This window comes from Suillus fuscotomentosus (genome assembly GCF_016647785.1).
Source record: "Suillus fuscotomentosus strain FC203 chromosome Unknown F5891scaffold_69, whole genome shotgun sequence".
NCBI lineage: Eukaryota > Fungi > Basidiomycota > Agaricomycetes > Boletales > Suillaceae > Suillus > Suillus fuscotomentosus.
In genome coordinates, this window is record NW_024539581.1 from 271,821 (window position 1) to 289,697 (window position 17,877).

Below are 17,877 nucleotides of genomic sequence, written 5' to 3' on the forward strand. Positions count from 1 at the left end.
TTATTTGACCGTCTACGTGTAGTAAGTAGTCGAGACTGTCGTCCCTCGACCGTTACTAGGCCAAAAGGCAGTGATGTGCTTTAATTATCGCGGACAGTATTGTTTATGCTGATTATGGGAGCGAGCTTACACTACGTTCACATAAGCTCAGTAAGCCAGCACTGAATTGAATTGAATTTTATATTTGGCCATCTATGCTCACATCAGCCAAATCACGAGGACGACCAGTTCGTACCGCATCAGCCGATTTCCCAGTCCGCTACAAACCCCTAATCTCCGGCTTCAAAGCTTCAAACTTTGTGGTGTGAGCATGCGAAGCTTTTGTCGCGGCCTTGAAACTATCTCATTGATTTCTTGTCAGTCGGCATTCATCCAAGCTGGTAGGGCATTCCAGACAAAGTACTTGTGGTTTTTGACTCGGAGGAATGTACAAAATCATAGTATACGTACGTTTTATGTAAATTTGTAATCGGACAGCGATCGTGTCAACAATTTTGATGTGACTTACCTCCGGGTCCGTATATAGCCCATTATTTATACCAGTCAGCTCCGCCATCGATAGTCCTTGTCGCACCTTATGGCGTCTTGTCGGGACGTTGAAGGATGGTGCATCGTATCAAACCTTCGTGAACTCGATTTCACTCTTTGCTTTGAGGAAGGCGTCATTTTAACATCTCTTTTGGCTTTACTGCTACTGTCGGCAACATGCAGAATTTGGGCCTTGAGATATCTTCCGTCTCGTGATATCTCGCGGAAGAGTCGATGGATATTATGGGCGAAACTGGTGCGTTCCAATAGCTTTACATATGTGTCTACCTCGAACCAACTTGGTGGGCAGATTTTGTTGGGACTGGCCATTGTTGCATCCTGCTTCAACCTCTTCATCGTCTTGTCATTCAAGAGAACAGTATCGGTCGTGTGGCCTTACATCCTCGAACCACTCGCGCTGCTTGCGTCTTGGGTACTCACCCGACTGAACCATCGCCGGACACGGTCATCATCAACCATCCTCCTACTATTTTGGCCTTGTTACACCGTCAGCCTCGCAATATGGACTAGATCTTTCGTGCAGGGCGAAGTTTCCAAGGGACTTTTCGTGGTTCTTTCAAAATGGGCTGTCGAACTTTTCTCTCTCCCGGCATACGTGCTGGAGTGCGTCTCCCCTGATGATTCGGTCCAGGATAATACAGAGAGCCCAATAGTCACGGCAAATGTATATAGCATCTGGTCATTTGCGTGGTTGACGCCATTGATGCAGAGAGGTTCGAAAGAGTTCATCACGGAAAATGACTTGCCTGCTTTGCTTCCCCGTGACGAGTCAGAGAATCTCGGAAATGATCTAGAGAGTGCTCTGGAAAAACAGTGAGTACAATTTTGATAAAAGAAGATTTTCTTTGTCCGACCAAGTTGTAGCTCGTCCGTATGGCTCGCATTGTTCCTATCTTATGGTGGCCCGTATGCGGGTGCTGCAGCCTTGAAAATCTTGCAGGATATTCTTGCATTCCTGCAACCTCAACTTCTCCGATGGCTCCTGGCATACATCTCGAACTATCAGAGCACCAAAGGCGCGTCTAACCTCCTTGTTGGTCCGAGCCCATTCGAGGGATATGTCGTTGCTATCATCATGTTTGTGGCATCTATGGCGCAGAGCGTTGTTCTCCACCAGGTAACCCGGCCAATGTGATCGTGTTCACGACACTGACCACAATACAAACAGTACTTCCAAATCTGTTTCGAGACAGGTATGCGTGTCCGCGCTGGCTTGGTGACTGCCATCTACAAAAAGTCTCTCGTGCTTTCTAGCGATGAGCGAGGGAGTCGGGCATCTGGAGATATTGTCAACTTGATGTCCGTCGATGCGAGTAGACTGCAGGACCTATGCACCTATGGTCTGATTGCGATCTCTGGACCATTCCAGGTAAGGCAGGATTACTCTCTATAATAATCAGGCTCACACTATCGTCAGATTACACTGGCTTTCGTATCATTGTACAACCTTCTCGGATGGTCGGCTTTTGTCGGAGTTGCGATCATGATCATCTCTATTCCGCTCAATACGGCAATTGCACGGATGCTAAAGAAGATGCAGGAGCAACAAATGAAGAACCGTGATCGCCGGACGAGGCTAATGAGTGAGCTTCTGGCCAATATTAAAAGGTACGTCAGCCTCGTGTACGCAGAGAATTTCATTAACGATCGTTATTCGTGCAGCATCAAGCTTTATGCATGGGAATATGCATTCATCCGCCGCGTTCTGCATGTGCGCAATGATTTGGAACTGAAGATGTTGAAGAAAATTGGTATCGTAACGGTACGCATTGATTTCAAGACAGAGTAGCCCGTATTCATCCTTGCGCAACTATCAGGCTCTCAATGCGACGCTTTGGGGAGGCATTCCTTGTGTGTCCCCTGCCTTTGACTCGTTGCTCACAACTAACAAACAAATCTCTCAGTAATCGTGGCGTTTAGTTCTTTTGCCACCGCATCTGTGTTCTCGTCGCGACCACTCACGGCCGACGTCATCTTCCCTGCGATCTCACTGTTTATGCTTCTCCAGTTCCCACTTGCTATGGTGAGTGATAGTTGCATTGCAACTTCAACAATCGTTCGACTGTGTCGCAGTTTAGTCAAGTCACGTCGAACATCATCGAGGCACTAGTTTCCGTCAAACGTCTGTCAGGTTTCCTGCACGCTGAGGAGTTGCAACAAAATGCCCTCGTGAAGGTGCAGAAAAGCAGTCTGAGCCTTGGTGACGAGGTCGGCAACTCTCTAACTGCTTATGATCGTTTTCACATTTGTAACAGGTGCTTTCAATCAAAGGTGGCGAGTTCCAGTGGAACAAACAAGATATTTCAGCTGCTCTGGAAGATATAAACTTGACGGTACATAAGGGGGAACTAGTGGGTGTACTTGGTCGTGTGGGCAGCGGGAAGAGTAGCTTGTTGTCAGCGATTATCGGGGACATGCGAAAGACAGAGGGTGATGTGGCTTTGTTCGGCAATGTAGCTTATGCCGCTCAGAATCCTTGGTGCGTCGCATATGCGGCATTTTCTAGCATGTTCACTCACAAGCGAATAGGATTCTTTCTGCGTCGGTTAGAGATAACATCCTTTTTTCACACGAGTACGATGAGGTGTTCTATAACCTTGTTATTGAAGGTATGTACATGACTAATTGTATGAGATTGGACTGACCTTTATCTACAGCTTGTGCTTTGAAGACCGACTTAGAGCTTCTCCCACAGGGTGATCTGACGGAGGTTGGCGAAAAGGGTATGTTTCTGACCATCTCTTTGGCGAGCCAATCAATGTTCATGGGGTCCGTTCTATAGGCATTACTGTAAGTACTTCGGGATAGTAACATATCAGCCAAAGGCAAATGATCTCTCAGCTCAGTGGTGGCCAACGTGCTCGTGTCGCGCTTGCTCGTGCGATCTATGCTCGTGCAGATCTGTAAGTATCTTCTGTTCACACATAGTATGGTGCTAACGCATGCGTCCTCCAGGGTTCTCCTTGATGATGTTTTAGCTGCCGTCGATTCCCATGTTGCCCGACATGTCTTTGGTGAATAAGAGCATTCGGTCTCAGACTGACTTCCTTCTAATGATATTATGTAACAGATCATGTTATCGGTCCTCAAGGCTTACTCGCAACCAAAGCGCGCGTTCTTGTCACTAACAGCATCTCGTACCTCAAGTATTTCGATCAACTTGTTTACCTGCGCCGCGGTATTATCTTGGACAGTGGCTCGTACGATGAGTTGATGTCGAATCCGGATAGTGAAGTGCGCAAGCTTGTGTGAGTGTATTTTGATTCATGATGTTCGATGCAATCTAATTGAGTTATGACAGTCACGGTCATGCTACGAGCGGTTCCAACTCTGGAACGACCACACCTGGACGGTCCAGCGGCATGTCCACTCCCACTACAAGCGAGGGGGACATGCAAGCCACCCTTGTTGGAGAACTTGAATCTGTATCAGAGAAGGTATCGCGTAGAGAAAGTTTCACAAAAGCTGTCCTCGCTATGCCGCCCAAGCTGCGCGACGCGTCTTCCGATGGCATCACGAAAGAGCACAGTGAGCAGGGCCGCGTCAAGATGGAAGTGTACTCGCAGTACCTCCAAGCAGCGTCGAAAAAAGGGTTCCTGATCTTTGTACTCGCTACGGTTCTGCAGCAGATGGTATCTGTCATGTCAACCGTAATGCTCAGGCTTTGGGGCGAGCATAACCGCGAGATGGGTGCCAACGCGGGATTGACCGACAAGTATTTCCTGGGATATGGTCTGTCCAATTTGATGGCCATTTGCTTAGGCGCATGTGCTGCGCTTCTGATTTGGGTTTTCTGCTCGCTTCGGAGCTCAAAGCACCTTCATGATTCGGTTAGTGCTGCGTTCCAAGTATGGATGAAATTTTTCATCTATTTTTCAGATGCTGCATTCGGTCATGCGTGCGCCCCTCAGCTTTTTTGAGACAACGCCAACGGGACGGTGCGTCAGATCAGTAAACTGTGGAATGATTTCTGAGTTCGAACAATTCTTGTTGCAGTATCTTGAACTTGTTTTCTCGTGATACATATGTTGTCGATCAAATACTGGCGCGAGTGATCCAAAATCTGATACGCACAAGCGCGGTTTGCGCTTCTATTTTATTGGTCATCGGGTTCAGCTTCCCGCCCTTCTTGATCGCCGTCGTTCCTCTGGCATGGTTCTACTACAAGATCACCGTGTATGAATGGCTTTGTTCTTCTTCCAGAATCATCCTGATATTATCAATAGGTACTATCTCGCGACGTCACGGGAACTCAAGCGTCTGGATGCGGTGTCCCGCTCACCCATCTTTGCGTGGTTCTCGGAATCCCTGGCTGGAATTTCGACTATCCGGGCGTACGAACAACAAGCCGTTTTCATTGCGAACAATGCTCGTCGTATTGATCGCAACCAGTTGTGCTACCTTCCTAGTACTGCCGTCAATCGATGGCTTGCAGTAAGATTGGAGTTCGTTGGAGCAGTGATCATCTTCGTCACTGCTGTTTTGGCTGTCTCTGCCGTCATGACCAGCAACGTTGATGCAGGATTGGTCGGTCTAGTTCTGTCATATGCTTTGAACACAACAGGTTCACTGGTGAGTGGCTTTTTCTCTGTTCTGAGGTGTTGGTAACTAAACGGTCGCAGAACTGGTTCGTCCGCTCCGCAAGTGAAGTAGAACAGAATGTGGTTAGCGTCGAGCGTATTGTCCACTACGCCAAAGACCTTGAGCCAGAAGCTCCTTACGAGATCCCTGAGAATAAGCCCATCTCTGAGTGGCCCACAGCTGGGGAAGTTGAATTCCGGTGAGTCTGTCGCTGTATGCACGAAATTGTATTGAACTTGTTTGATTTAGGGACTACTCAGCACGGTATCGGCCCGGGCTTGATCTAGTCCTCAAGGATATTTCCATGACCATAGTCAGTCATTCCGCCAGGTTTCTCCTACATGTACGCTGACTCGAGATGTTCTAGAAACCGAAAGAGAACATCGGAATATGTGGCCGGACTGGGGCAGGGAAATCATCGGTAAGATATTTCCTTTCTTTTGTTGGACTGTGACGATACTTTTGCAGCTTCTTCTTGCCCTCTTCCGGATCATCGAGCCTGCATCCGGAGCTATCTTCATTGACAAAGTAGACATTACCAAACTTGGCTTGCATGACTGTGCGTCTTCTTTGAGCTGTCCGTTTGGATACTTGGACACCCATTGATCAAACCAACAATAGTGCGGTCCGCGATATCCATTGTTCCTCAAAACCCAGATTTGTTTGAGGGGACATTGCGAGAGAACATTGACCCTGTTGGCGAGCATCAGGATGTTGATATATGGACTGCTCTGGAACATGTCCGTCTTTGAAGTATGTCTGTACTTCTGATGCTTACGAACGACGCTTCTATAGGCCCATCTGAAGGCATATGTCGATTCACTCCCTGGGGGACTAGATGCTCCGGTTCAGGAGGCCGGATCATCACTTTCAGCAGGTCAGAGACAGCTCTTGTGTTTCGCGAGGGCGCTCTTGCGCAAGGTACGAGCGTCTCTTTTGGCTGGTTGTGAGTTTTCATCGCCGACACTCCCTAGACTAAAGTGCTCGTCCTCGACGAAGGTCCGTACGAGCGGCATCTTGTTATTCTGCAAGACTAATATGCATGATTCTAGCAACATCTGCAGTTGACCTAGATACCGACCGAGCGATTCAAGAAATTATCCGGGGTCCAATCTTCCGCGATGTGACCATTCTAACTATTGCGTATGTCACATGTCCAACATCGTTGATGATCAGTGCCAATCATGATTCTATAGGCACCGCTTGAATACGATCATGGAGTCTGATAGGATTCTTGTTCTAGATGCTGGGAGGGTAAGCATACTCCAAGGATATTCATCCTTAATTTGTTGTTGATTGGCCAATTTAGATTGCAGAATTTGATACTCCAAAGAAGCTGCTGGAGAACAAGAGTTCTATCTTCCGTTCTATGGCGATGGAGGCTGGTCTAGTTCAGGTCCACCTTGATGATGCAGAAGTGAACGCACAGGAGTAAATATACCTAATCATGCACAATATTTCTTCAAGGGTCTTGTTCAGAAATATGACGTCATAACTATGTAGATATTGCCATGTTCTTGCTCTGAATCTTATGTTTCGCTATCAGCTATTCAATATTCAATTGTGAGACTCGATAATGCAATTGGGATGCCCCGATACTCGCCTTGCGATGTACCGCAGAAGCATCAGATGAAACCAGGGCGTCTTTGCTACTACCCAATGCCTCGGAAGAGGTTGAAAGTTATTTCAAACGTTCTCAATTGAACTTACTACCAGTAGTAGGATTCCTACCAAAGATATTAGGCTTGACCTGGTACCTGTGACGATCTACCGAGCGTTGATCTGTTTGCGGCGTGCGCCGCTGCCAATAGTGGAATCGACATGCGCTGTTTGTTAGTCTATTATGTAACGAGGCACGAGCGGAGGAATAGAGCTGTGTCTTCGAGCGAACGGCTAACGTGGCACGGCGCCTCTTGTCTCCGTGCTACAACGACCGTTAGTACTCAGAACTTTTCTCGTCGTTCTCGTTTTATTTCCCCTCCCTCCTCTTCCTTTTCTTTCATCGTTCACGATTCGAGATCCTCGCTCTCCTCAAAAGTCCACAGCAGGACCCGGAGGACACCTGAAACATCAATCGCAGCGAGGAATCCCACCCTCCCTCGCAGCTCACCTCTCTCTTTCAGGTTAGTCCCTCGGGGCCGGAAGACGCTGCGCGTCCTCGCCCGGAAACTCTCGTTGATCGTCTCAGAAAGTAATTCATTTAGAATTCATTTATTGCCCTGTCCCTCGTTAGATTACCATATAACAAACCATCCTTTCCTTCAGAACACGTTTGAGTGACCTCAAAAGAGAGGGAGACTAGACGTTCGAGGCACATAGTAAAGTCACAATCTTTAATTAGTAATTTCCTTCAATGATAGTGCAGCGCATGCATGCATACGTACTGCAGAACCAACAACATCTTCCGAAACGGGAGTGCAGATCTTCACCATCATCGCTTCACCTCGTACTTTTCCCAGCCAACTTCTTTCAGCTTCTCAACCTTTGCGACAACCTCGCTCTCTAATCCTCTTAGATACACATCAATGTCTGCAAACAGATAAGGTATACCAGCCCCGAGAATCCGCACAGCTAGCAATCCAGCATTCATACCGCCGTTAATTGCAACCGTCGCTACAGGTATACCTCGCTGTGGTGACACTCAGACGTCAACGAATCACATAAAGACTCAAAGACCCTTACTGGCATTTGCACGATACTATGCAACGAATCAACACCATCAAGAGAGCTTCCTTTCACAGGAACTCCAATGACAGGAAGCGCGGTCATGGCAGCAACCATGCCAGGAAGATGTGCTGCACCACCTGCTCCAGCAATGATCGTCCTCAAACCCCTTGAGCTCGCTGACCTTGCGTATTCGACGAGGCGATCTGGTGTGCGATGTGCAGAGACGATGGTGAGTTCATAGGGAATCTTGAACCGATCCAGGATACGAGCAGCCGGCAACATTACAGGAAGGTCGGAATCGGAGCCCATGATCACACCAACGAGCGGGTATTTGTGGGAAAAGCCGCTGCCTTGTGCGGGGGTCTCTGGGACGTATAGAGCAAGTTCTTCTTCAGTACTCCCTGACGGTAATGCCTTTAACAGTGGTCGCAGGCGAGAGCGGACCTCTGAATCTGAGTTGCCCACGACGGTGACGTGTCCCATTTTACGTCCTTTGCGACACTCCGATTTGCCGTACAGATGGACCGCACAACCATCTGTCTTGATACACTCAGATGCGAAATTCGTGACTTCTGCCATGTTGGATGAAGCGCCAATGATATTCAGCATTGCAGCTGAAGACACTTTTAGTGACGTGGAACCAAGCGGGAGTGACAGTATGGCGCGCAGATGATTTTCGTACTGGGAGGTTTCGCAAGCCTCTATGGTATAATGTCCAGAATTATGTGGCCGAGGGGCAATTTCGTTGATATAGATAGAGCCTGACAGAATCGGTAGGTTAGACTGGTTCGCACAATCCAGAGAAACTATCTTCTACCGTCTTCCATGAGAAACATTTCGACTCCAAAGACACCAGCGCCCTGGAAGGTCTTGACTGCGGCTTCGGCTACGCTCTGTGCGCGAATAGCAATATGTGGATCGCGACTCCGCAAGGGGGCAAACACCAAATGACAAATAGTTGTCTTTGTGAACGGTCTCCACAGCGGGATATGAGCGAACCTCCCCTGTCGTGGAGCGCACTACCATGACAGCGATCTCCTTCACGAATGGCACCCACTTCTCGGCATACAAGGGACGATTCCCGAGGGCAGAGATAGCTTCTTCCGCTTGAGCAATATTCCGAACAACAAAATTTCCCCGCCCATCATACGCCAACGTGCGACTTTTGAGCATGAATGGCAAGCCAATTTTTTCCGCAGTTTCATGTATTGATGTGACATTGGACTCGACACAGAGAAACTCTGACACGGGACATTGGTGACTCTGGAGGTGCTGTTTCTGTATCAATTTGTCTTGGATAGTCTTCACCGTAGACGGACTGGGATGAATGACAGCTCCGGGCACTGACTGAATCTCTTCAAGTATGTTCGTATCGACGTGCTCAATCTCAACAGTTAGGATGTCGACCTTGCTGGCCAGTGCCTTGATTTTTTCTGGGTCTACGAAAGATCCATCGATGTGAGCAAGAAGGGGAGATCGCGGGGACACAATCTGCTTTGCTGGACTATTCTCTCCAACGTCAAGGAATACTATATCGACGTTGAGCAGGGCCGCCGAAGCGGCTAACATTCGCCCGAGCTGACCTCCGCCTAGAACAAGCAAGTCAGAGGAGACGATAAAAAACTAGAGACATAGCCTGGTAGATATCATGAGCGCTTAAATCGAGAGAATTCAACGCTGTGAGCTCACGCGCACCAAGAACCCCGACAACCTTGCCACTCATCGTGTTTAAAGTCGATTTCGCGTAGATCGTGCGCGTGAAGAAGTGAAAGATCTGCAAAGATATGATCAGTATTATGTAATCACATCTTTGTAAGTAGTACGCTGAAATTTATTGATCCTTCTCAAGTTCGACAGATGGGCCCGCCAGCACCAAAGCCTGCTGCTCGCAGGAGGAACAGGAAACGTAAAAGACGCGCCGTATCTTCCGGTTCTTCCTCTTCGTCTGATGATTCATCTTCGGATGAATCCACGCAATCTATACCGCAAAAGCCGGCACCTCTCCCAACCAAACAACCTGAATCCGACACGAGTTCGTCGTCTGAATCTACATCCTCAGATAGCGACTCCGAATCAGATGATGATGACGCTCGTACATTCATGATAAAAGAACAAATGCAGACCGACGGTCTGAAAGTTCCTAAACAAAAAGACATCCCTCGACAAAGGTCACCTTCACCCTCCCTGCCCAGTGCTGAAATACCACCTTTTCTACCGCCAAATCCGTCTGCGGATTACGAGGCGCGTGAGAAAGCCATGAAAGATAAATTCAGGAAGTTCTGGATGTCATCCCTTGCAGAAGGATTCAAGGAAGACCTTGAGGAAATACGGAAGGTTAGCAGATGATTATTCCAGACATGAGTCGATCCTCATGAATGACTTTTGCAGGAGCCAACTTTGGGACCCTCCAAGCTAGCACTGCTTATTGATTCGCTCGCAGCTGGGGCAGATATTTTTACGTCATCTGCGTCCGCCAGCGGGATAGACATGAATGAAGTAGATGTCGTCATGGGTGAATGATACAGAGTTCGTGGTCATCTATATAATCCTCTTTTCTGCATGTAACCATGAACTGCAGAGTCTCTTAGTGGTGTAAGACCACTGACGCGTGCTTGGATCATTCGGGGCTCTATCGCGGGCAAACATATTGAATGATCTTGACACGTTCCGCATGTTTGAGCCTCCCAGTAAATTTGGGAGTCCGGAACACCGTCAATATTGCAAGGATCCCGTCTGCATCTCGAACAGAGACATCAAATGCAGTCCGTTATACATAGACGACGAAGAGCTTTTGCAGTTAGTAATATCTTAGGGAGGCACCCGGACTTTGTTACGATCTATAGGTTGATGCACGTACGATGTGCGGTATTCACTGATAAAGACGAGCCCCGAAATATCAGTCTACAAGTTTTTTTTGGTTGCTATTCCGCTCATGTTCCCGTCATTCGACCTGCTAGAAGACTAAGTTAATACATGCAGCTGCAATGAAATCATAAATATTAAATCGCAAATATATACACCAAAAGCTAACAAATTGCATCAATAATTAACGAGCGCTAATGACGTATTGAAGGTATTCATCTAATGTCTATCCAAGTGTATCAGCACGAAACATTTTGTTCGATCAGCAACACATCTCTTACCTTATCCATCTCATCAAGTTGTTGGAAAGCACCCGCGTATATCTCTTGAATATCTGGGTGTAGAGTCGTCATATCTATTGGTTTTCCAAACAGTGACTCGTCCACTGGGTGTACAGAGGTTTGAGGCACCCTGGGTGCTGCACTAGCAATTTCAATGATCGCCATCATATGCGAGAGACCGAAGTCATCTTTGGGAATGTACGGTCGCTTGGGAATTTGCGGTTTGGGGGTGGTGTTGATACGCGGCGTTTCAGGGGGGCTGATGAGCTGTCCAGTGGGGGTAGCATACGTCGATACTTCTGACATGACAGAAGCGATCGACGATTGACGAATAGGGCGAGGAGCATTTGTTCCTTGCTTTGATGACGGGGTAGTAGATCGGGTGCGGCTGTGTCGGCCATCTGCTGCAGTAGGTGTCGGTGTCCGAGATATGTCAGACACTGGTGATGCAACGCGTCGAGCCCCAGTGACACTACTCGCAAGCGGTGTGGGAGTCCTGCCGTCAGAACCAGAAGGGGGAGTCACGGCATCATCGACGGAATATTCTGAGGGTGCAGAGCCAGAGCCACCAGAGGGAAGACCGTCAGACTGACTCGAGGCCGCAACGACATATTGAGCGTGAAGTCGACCATCTTTGATTTTGTTCAGTACGCGATCAATCTTCTCGTTCATGCCTTCTTTATTGCGCCCGAGGACGCCTTCTAGCAAGTCGTTCTTTTGTGCCGAGTTGCCTTCGCAAAACTCTTGCTCGACAATGTCACTGATGTCAAACGACTCGCCGTCTTGCACGTATGAATAGCGCATCTTGTCTCCAGCGTCATACCTGGAGCTGCGGATCATGGCGTTTCCGGGTAGAAGAACATCTACGCCGCGCAGTGAGTTCATCTGGGCCGAAAGAATGGCCTTCTGATTCGCTCGCGATGCGGCGCGCTGTGCTGCAATGATCTCTTGTCTTGACAGCTGCCTCGGTTTAACTTCATCAGTACCCGAAGTCTGATTATCAGAGCTGAGACTAGAGCCAGAAACTGAATCACGGAAATGTTGAAGGGCGATTTCATCAAGGGGCGCGGACATGCGATGACGAGACGATGATGTTCGATAAGAGATTGCTCTGCGGAGAATGAAGACAGGATCATCGATATGAATATCATCTATGCTTCCAAGCAGTTGAGCAGAATCGATAGATCTGCGCTTGCCTTCCTGAGCTCGGCGGAAACTGGGAGGACGAGTATATGCATCGGTAACTTTACTTGAAGGTGACAGTTCTCGTTCTGGACCAACGAAGTCAGCACTCAAATCCATTTATGCTAAGTGTATGTGTATTCTTACCTTGCCCTCCAACGTCAGCTGTGAGACCATATCGGACTTTGCTGGTACTCCGCCTCTTCGTCATCTTATCTTCAACTTCGTCACCACCATCAACGACACCTTCCAAGATGCCGAAACGCTCAAGTCCCAGTTCAATTACTTCAGCAACAGTGACATTCTTCGGGAAGGTAAAGACTTTTCGGCGCTGACCCTGTGATACACCAGAAGAAATTGATGATGTAGAATGGGTTCTATCACGTAGCGTGTTCTTGAATACGATGGCTTCTGTGACTGGGTCGAAGACCATATCATCGGGCAGGTCCTCGGGATGGATAACAAGCTGCAACGTGAAGCGGTACGAGGGAGAGCTGAAACGATCAGGAGTCACGTTGACACTGCTCACCGAGGTAGTTAGACCCTCGGCTACATCGTGAGACGTATCAGCCTGCACTGTCTCATCACCTTCTTCTGTCGTGGCGCTGTCATCTGCGCCATCACGGCGTCTGTTGAGGTAGAATTTGACAACGGAGTCGTCACTGAAGTCGTTCATGGATAACTTCTTTATGGCGGGATGCATGGAGAGGTTGCTTGAGATGGAGCTGATACTGCCCACACTGCTCCGCTTGACTTTTGGTAATTCCATGGCGGCCTCTACAAGCGACTCGAAGACTCCGAGAGGCTTTTCTTCCGGAAGCAGATCTGCAGATGAACCTTCCACCTGTTTGATAGTGAGGTAGTAATCTGCTCCGTCCTCGCCAGCGGGGAGACGGAAGCGTTGAATAGCTTGACGAACGAGGTCGGCTGAAGTAGTAGATGCGTTGAGAAGAACAGTCTTGAAAGTCGCCTCGGTCTGCAAGTGTTGGCCTGCAAACACACGGATGACGCTGAGCTCAGGCACACCAACACCTTGTCCGTCAGCAGTGGGCGAAAGAACGAGGGAGCCGGGTCGTGGTCTAGAGGAGGGCAAGCCCAGCCCAAGCCCAGCGGCAGAGGTGGCAGAGGTATTATACGAACTCGAGCTTGATAAGACAGCGGAAGCAGATTGTAATCCGTATGAAGGCGCTTCCGGTGGCGATGACGGCGAACGATTGAGATATTGCTGATACAGTGCCTGTTGTTGCTGATCCCGCTGGCGCAGCTGTGACGCATGCTGCGACACCTGAGCCTGTACTTGTTGTGGCGGTGTCTGAGGCGTCTGTTGTGACTGAAGTCTCGTTGGCGTCCTCGAATCGTTTGGCGTGCGAAGAACTTGCTGTTGTTGTTGCATGGCTGATGCAGTGACAGGGGACATCGGAGGTTCAGGTGCGGGTCCGTGAAGGTTGCTGGAGGACTGCCCTGATTCTTGAGACCCGCGGGTTTCATTGGAAGCGGTTTCGATGGAATTTTTATCCTTGCCTTTATCCTTCTTGCGGCCAAAGAGTCCGAATACGCCTCCTTTCTTTTTCTCCTTTTTCTCCTTTGCGTCATCATCTGTCGTGTCGCGTTGCTCTTTGCGAAGTTTACCAGGCGCCTGCACAGGCTTCTGGACTGGGGTATTCGAGATGGGCTGTAGAGACTTGTTCTTGAGCTTCTTTTTCGAGGCCTCTTCGAGAACTTCAATTTCCTCGCGGGTGCGTTGTCGCTCGACCTCTTGCTTCTGCATGATTGCGCTCGGAAGAAGGGGGCCGCTGGGTGCTGAAGCTTGTTTGACTGGCTCATCACGAGCAATTGAAGGCGTCACGGAGAGTTTTCTTGTTTCGGTTACTTCGGCAGGATCAATGCTCTTACTAGATGAAGGCGGTGAAGACGAAAGGACATCAACAGTGATACGATCGCGTGAAGATTGATGGCGTAAAGCTTGTTGAGCAAGTGCCTGTTGTTCCTCCTGCTGCCTCTGTTCGGTGATTATTATCTCTGGCTGCTGTTGTACCTGGATTTGCGCCTGTTGTCTCTCCGGTGTGCCGCTAGGTCGCAGAGTATCAGGCGCCACAAGCATCTGTCGCTCTATCTTCTTCTGCGCGTTTTGTGCTTGCATATCTTCTGCAACGCTATCATCCCAGCTCATTCCGTCATCCGGCTCCATCTGCATGCCCATAGAATCCTGCTGCTCATCGCGGCCCATCTGACCTTGACGCTGTCGAACAAGCATGTCTTCTGCAAGGTCTGGGTCTTCTTCCTCATATGCACCGTCATCCCACTCTATGTCTTCTTCTTCTTCGTCTTCCTCATGCCAGACAGCAGGCGGATATCGGTGTACAGACCGTGCAGTTGTAAATGTGACACCTTTGCCTTGCCCAGCACCTGTAGGTGGAAAACCAGGGGTAGGAGAAGGGGAATGGTGCGAGCCAGCGCGAGAAGAAAGATTATTCCGCACGCGTTCGACGTCTTCTTGGAGTTCTTGTGGTGTCGCGTGTGCAAGCTGAGAAGGAAAGTCACGAGTTTGAAACTTGTTGGATGGTGCAGGACTCACGTCCACATTCCTGTGCTTGTTCAACCTGGCCAAGCGTTCAAAGGGCGTCTCAATATTCTCTGCAGGAATATATCCGACGTCCTGTGTCTTGAGCACACGAACAAGCCACCAATAACTGTTACTGTCGTCCATAAGGAACAAGCTATCACCTTTTACAACGCTGGCTTGACCTTCGACGGTCGCAGCGAAGCTGTGCAGCGAGTAGACCAAATCAAAGTCGATAGATTCATTTGGAATAGAAAGTGAAGACGAACGATCGTCGTCTTCGTCCATATATTCTATCTCGCGCTCTTCGCCATCAGAGTCATCTTCTAGAACAGAATGCTCTTCATCAGAAGCGCCTGCATAGGTATTGGTTGCATCTGCATGGGCGTGCATATGTGCAGATGCTGTAGGGTCGTCGGCCATAATTTGGTCACGAAGGTCGAAAGTGTCCTGGCGCTTCGGTGAACGTCGCTGGTGGTCTTGTGTTTGCATATTGTACGTGATTATTTAACGAAATATTGGCCTGAGAGGATGAAGATTCTATAAGAGTACAATCCAAGAAAGCTGTCAAAACATGAGAAACGAAAGGTGGTCGGTGTGCAGGTAAAAAAAAAACAAGCTTTGCAGGCGACGAAGGAATGCTAATAATGATGGTGCTCGATGCGTGTTCAGCGTTGTCCTGGTGAATGTTGATGGCGTTGAACTACTTTAGTGGCTGTGCAAGTTTTCTATTCTCAGAGTCAATTTCGCTGCTGTACGACTATGATCACTCGCAGCTACATAGTATTGCACTGGGATGTACCCCCAGCCTTCGAGATCTGAGCCTTCCCAGCTGTCCACGTTCAAACCCACTCGTGATATTAACGTTTATGAACTCTCCGCGGATGAAGCCAGTACCACGGGCTTGCAAAACGAGACTTCGGTGCTTTCCATCGACCGAGAGGACACACTCGCGCTTCTAGGGATATTTACTCTTACGGTTTTGAAAGGATCTGTTTCTATACTCGGTGTAACGTTGTCCGCCTCAAAGACAGCTCACCATGTGTTCGCTCCTCGTTCTGCTCCGATCCCCATCTTGCAATGCGCCTCATCGAACGTACATACCGACTTGGACATATATTCTCTCCCTCCTCGCGTGAGACAGAATCACGGCGGAGCTGTAGTGGCAATTCGATCGCTCGATACGGGAGTGGAGGGTCTCGGACGGGTATATCGCGTCTTTGATGGAGTTTTCGAACCTTCGCGTTGGCAGCGAAGCTCGGCAGAGGTTATACGGCCCGGCGTGAACTTGGTACGTGTGCTGTACTTGAATGTATGTAAAGTATAATTTATCCTATCATACAGATGACGCACAGCGACAGGGACGTGCTACCGTTCGTATTACCAGAATCGTGGAGTATTGCCCTGAGCGCGGCAGAGACGCCGCCATCTTCAGCGGATCCCATACAACCCTCAGTGTACGTTGTCAAGGGTCCGAAAAAGTCCGGAAAAAGTACATTTGCTCGGACGCTTTTGAACAGGCTTCTAACAAGGTATGTTTGGAATTCAATACATATGAACACCGCTAACAATACTTTATAGATTTCGGCGCGTCGCATATCTTGAATGCGACGTAGGGCAGTCTGAATTCACACCTGGGGGTTTGGTCGCCCTAAATATTATAGATACACCGGTATTTGGTGAGTGATCACTACATTAACTCATTAGCGCCCTTCAACTATCTTTGTATCTTAGGCCCGCCTTTCACACATCCTAGCCTTCCATACCGAGCGCACTACGTTGGAGCGACTTCACCACGGTGCAGTCCGGCACACTATCTTGCGGCCGTTCAAGCGCTCCTCGAAACGTACAAGTTCGAGATCCAAACTTCGATGCCTGATGACGAGTCGATCGACACGAGGGTCACCGACGTTATTCCCCTGGTGGTCAATACAATGGGGTGGACAAAGGGTCTCGGTGCTAACCTAAATGCCAAGATCGAAGAATTCGCCGAGGCTACTCACTTGTTTGAGGTCGTCGGTTCGGAGGAGAAGGGTTGGCCAGCCTATGACATTCTCCAGTCCACGCCGACCAAGGCGCTCCAGCATACTCTCGAAGCAATATCACCAAATTTAGCAAATGCGCATTTTAATGCCGTCGACCAGCGCAACTTGAACATCCTGTCTTATTTCTATGCTATCTTTCCATCTATTACATCGATGTCGTTTCCATATCCATCCGCTCCTCTTCGTCAAATGACAGCAACCAAATGGAGACCTCTCATCCTCTCTGTGCCCGGTATCCGTACGAGGTGGACTGGAGTCGGGCATTTGACCAAGTCATCCTGATTGGTGCAGGATACGAGGACGTAATACCCTCAGAGATCTCCAACGTCTTAACCGGCGCGATCGTTGGTCTTGTCGAATGCGAACCTGGAACCGAAGATCCAGTGTATCTAGACCCGTCTGGCGCCCGGGAATTGCCATACGTCCAAGCCAGATATCCGCCCGTACCCTCGACCTCCACTTGCCATGGCCTCGCTCTCATTCGTGCCATCTGTCGCCTAGCTCATCGCACATGCATATGCTCACCCCGGTTTCGCCCACTATCCTTGCACGCTGTCGGGTGATCGTCAAGGGTGAGCTAGAGCTGCCTATCTGGGGAATGCTGGATTTCACGGACGCAAATGAAGGGGTCGCAGGTGTAGAGAAGGGCCGCGTGCCATATTTGCAGTGGGGTAAGAGTGAAGGCTTGGGCGGCGAGCGTAGGAGGGTGAGGAGAAATCTCATGCGAAAAGCCCAGATGTGAGGTAAACAAACAAAAGTATATTATCAGGTACAGCGAGCATTACAACAACTGTTTGGGCCTTAGGATTTTGCCGCATCGTGCCTGCGGCACCCACAACAAGTGTCTTATATGTGTATAACATGTTTACGTCGTCCACAAAGGTCTTAGACATGACTTATGATTAGGAAATACCATAGTACATGTTTTTGTGTAAGAATTATAGTATCACAGTGAATATAGTACTTCATGGGTGCGGTAGTGATGCGGTAGGGTGGGGTAAGTCTGAGATTTGGTGGCTGTGCACTACCGCACCGCACCAACGCATCCTTCTTACCAAGTATACCTACAGCATTGTCCATGGTATGCATTGTTCTCAGCAATTCATGCACCTCTGCAGCCTTGACTAGCAATTGGTCTTCATCGCCAGAT

The 17,877-nt window shown here is 48.9% G+C and overlaps 5 protein-coding genes across 5 annotated transcripts; 3 read left to right on the plus strand and 2 right to left on the minus strand.

Annotated features, from left to right (window-relative positions):
* The first annotated feature begins 503 nt into the window (after positions 1–503).
* F5891DRAFT_676928 (P-loop containing nucleoside triphosphate hydrolase protein) lies at positions 504–6,691 on the plus strand. The gene is made up of 30 exons (XM_041372754.1): positions 504–784; positions 839–1,362; positions 1,414–1,666; positions 1,718–1,918; positions 1,967–2,157; positions 2,212–2,311; positions 2,367–2,400; positions 2,454–2,572; positions 2,623–2,757; positions 2,805–3,028; positions 3,079–3,158; positions 3,207–3,272; positions 3,332–3,339; positions 3,391–3,452; positions 3,505–3,563; positions 3,620–3,797; positions 3,851–4,379; positions 4,429–4,487; positions 4,546–4,725; positions 4,776–5,121; positions 5,172–5,329; positions 5,380–5,443; positions 5,498–5,551; positions 5,599–5,689; positions 5,752–5,870; positions 5,926–6,051; positions 6,105–6,129; positions 6,183–6,273; positions 6,327–6,384; positions 6,440–6,691. The coding sequence occupies exons 1-30, from the start codon at positions 578–580 to the stop codon at positions 6,563–6,565; spliced, it is 4,467 nt and encodes a 1,488-aa protein (XP_041220814.1). The 5' UTR covers positions 504–577; the 3' UTR covers positions 6,566–6,691.
* A 622-nt stretch (positions 6,692–7,313) lies between these two features.
* Positions 7,314–9,577, minus strand: F5891DRAFT_1059849 (uncharacterized protein). The gene is made up of 6 exons (XM_041362848.1): positions 9,493–9,577; positions 8,750–9,386; positions 8,615–8,721; positions 7,813–8,558; positions 7,515–7,759; positions 7,314–7,428 (listed from the first exon to the last, which is right to left on the minus strand). The coding sequence occupies exons 1-5, from the start codon at positions 9,518–9,520 to the stop codon at positions 7,562–7,564; spliced, it is 1,716 nt and encodes a 571-aa protein (XP_041220815.1). The 5' UTR covers positions 9,521–9,577; the 3' UTR covers positions 7,314–7,428; positions 7,515–7,561.
* A 335-nt stretch (positions 9,578–9,912) lies between these two features.
* Positions 9,913–10,317, plus strand: F5891DRAFT_960487 (uncharacterized protein; the record flags this gene model as incomplete). The annotated part of the gene is made up of 2 exons (XM_041375736.1): positions 9,913–10,131; positions 10,186–10,317. The coding sequence occupies 2 exons, from the start codon at positions 9,913–9,915 to the stop codon at positions 10,315–10,317; spliced, it is 351 nt and encodes a 116-aa protein (XP_041220816.1).
* Positions 10,318–10,738: 421 nt separating this feature from the next.
* F5891DRAFT_1281287 (uncharacterized protein) lies at positions 10,739–15,380 on the minus strand. Its single transcript, XM_041370461.1, has 4 exons — positions 14,698–15,380; positions 12,270–14,646; positions 10,941–12,211; positions 10,739–10,885 (listed from the first exon to the last, which is right to left on the minus strand). The coding sequence occupies exons 1-4, from the start codon at positions 15,172–15,174 to the stop codon at positions 10,844–10,846; spliced, it is 4,167 nt and encodes a 1,388-aa protein (XP_041220817.1). The 5' UTR covers positions 15,175–15,380; the 3' UTR covers positions 10,739–10,843.
* A 35-nt stretch (positions 15,381–15,415) lies between these two features.
* Positions 15,416–17,618, plus strand: F5891DRAFT_1059852 (uncharacterized protein). The gene is made up of 6 exons (XM_041362849.1): positions 15,416–15,973; positions 16,027–16,214; positions 16,264–16,361; positions 16,417–16,952; positions 16,973–17,124; positions 17,229–17,618. The coding sequence occupies exons 1-6, from the start codon at positions 15,479–15,481 to the stop codon at positions 17,467–17,469; spliced, it is 1,710 nt and encodes a 569-aa protein (XP_041220818.1). The 5' UTR covers positions 15,416–15,478; the 3' UTR covers positions 17,470–17,618.
* Positions 17,619–17,877: the final 259 nt, after the last annotated feature.

Coding starts and splice junctions, on each gene's coding strand:
- F5891DRAFT_676928 (XM_041372754.1), top strand. CDS start 578: ATGGCGTCTTGTCGGGACGTTGAAGGATGGTGCATCGTATCAAACCTT. Junction 785..838: donor GGATATTATGGGCGAAACTG/GTGCGTTCCAAT, acceptor CTTGGTGGGCAG/ATTTTGTTGGGACTGGCCAT. Junction 6,130..6,182: donor AGTGCTCGTCCTCGACGAAG/GTCCGTACGAGC, acceptor GCATGATTCTAG/CAACATCTGCAGTTGACCTA.
- F5891DRAFT_1059849 (XM_041362848.1), bottom strand. CDS start 9,520: ATGAGTGGCAAGGTTGTCGGGGTTCTTG. Junction 8,559..8,614: donor AATGTTTCTCATGGAAGACG/GTAGAAGATAGT, acceptor CGATTCTGTCAG/GCTCTATCTATATCAACGAA. Junction 7,760..7,812: donor ATAGTATCGTGCAAATGCCA/GTAAGGGTCTTT, acceptor GTGTCACCACAG/CGAGGTATACCTGTAGCGAC.
- F5891DRAFT_1281287 (XM_041370461.1), bottom strand. CDS start 15,174: ATGCAAACACAAGACCACCAGCGACGTTCACCGAAGCGCCAGGACACT. Junction 12,212..12,269: donor AGCTGACGTTGGAGGGCAAG/GTAAGAATACAC, acceptor TCGTTGGTCCAG/AACGAGAACTGTCACCTTCA. Junction 10,886..10,940: donor AACTTGATGAGATGGATAAG/GTAAGAGATGTG, acceptor ACACTTGGATAG/ACATTAGATGAATACCTTCA.
- F5891DRAFT_1059852 (XM_041362849.1), top strand. CDS start 15,479: ATGTACCCCCAGCCTTCGAGATCTGAGCCTTCCCAGCTGTCCACGTTC. Junction 15,974..16,026: donor TACGGCCCGGCGTGAACTTG/GTACGTGTGCTG, acceptor CCTATCATACAG/ATGACGCACAGCGACAGGGA. Junction 16,215..16,263: donor TTGAACAGGCTTCTAACAAG/GTATGTTTGGAA, acceptor AATACTTTATAG/ATTTCGGCGCGTCGCATATC.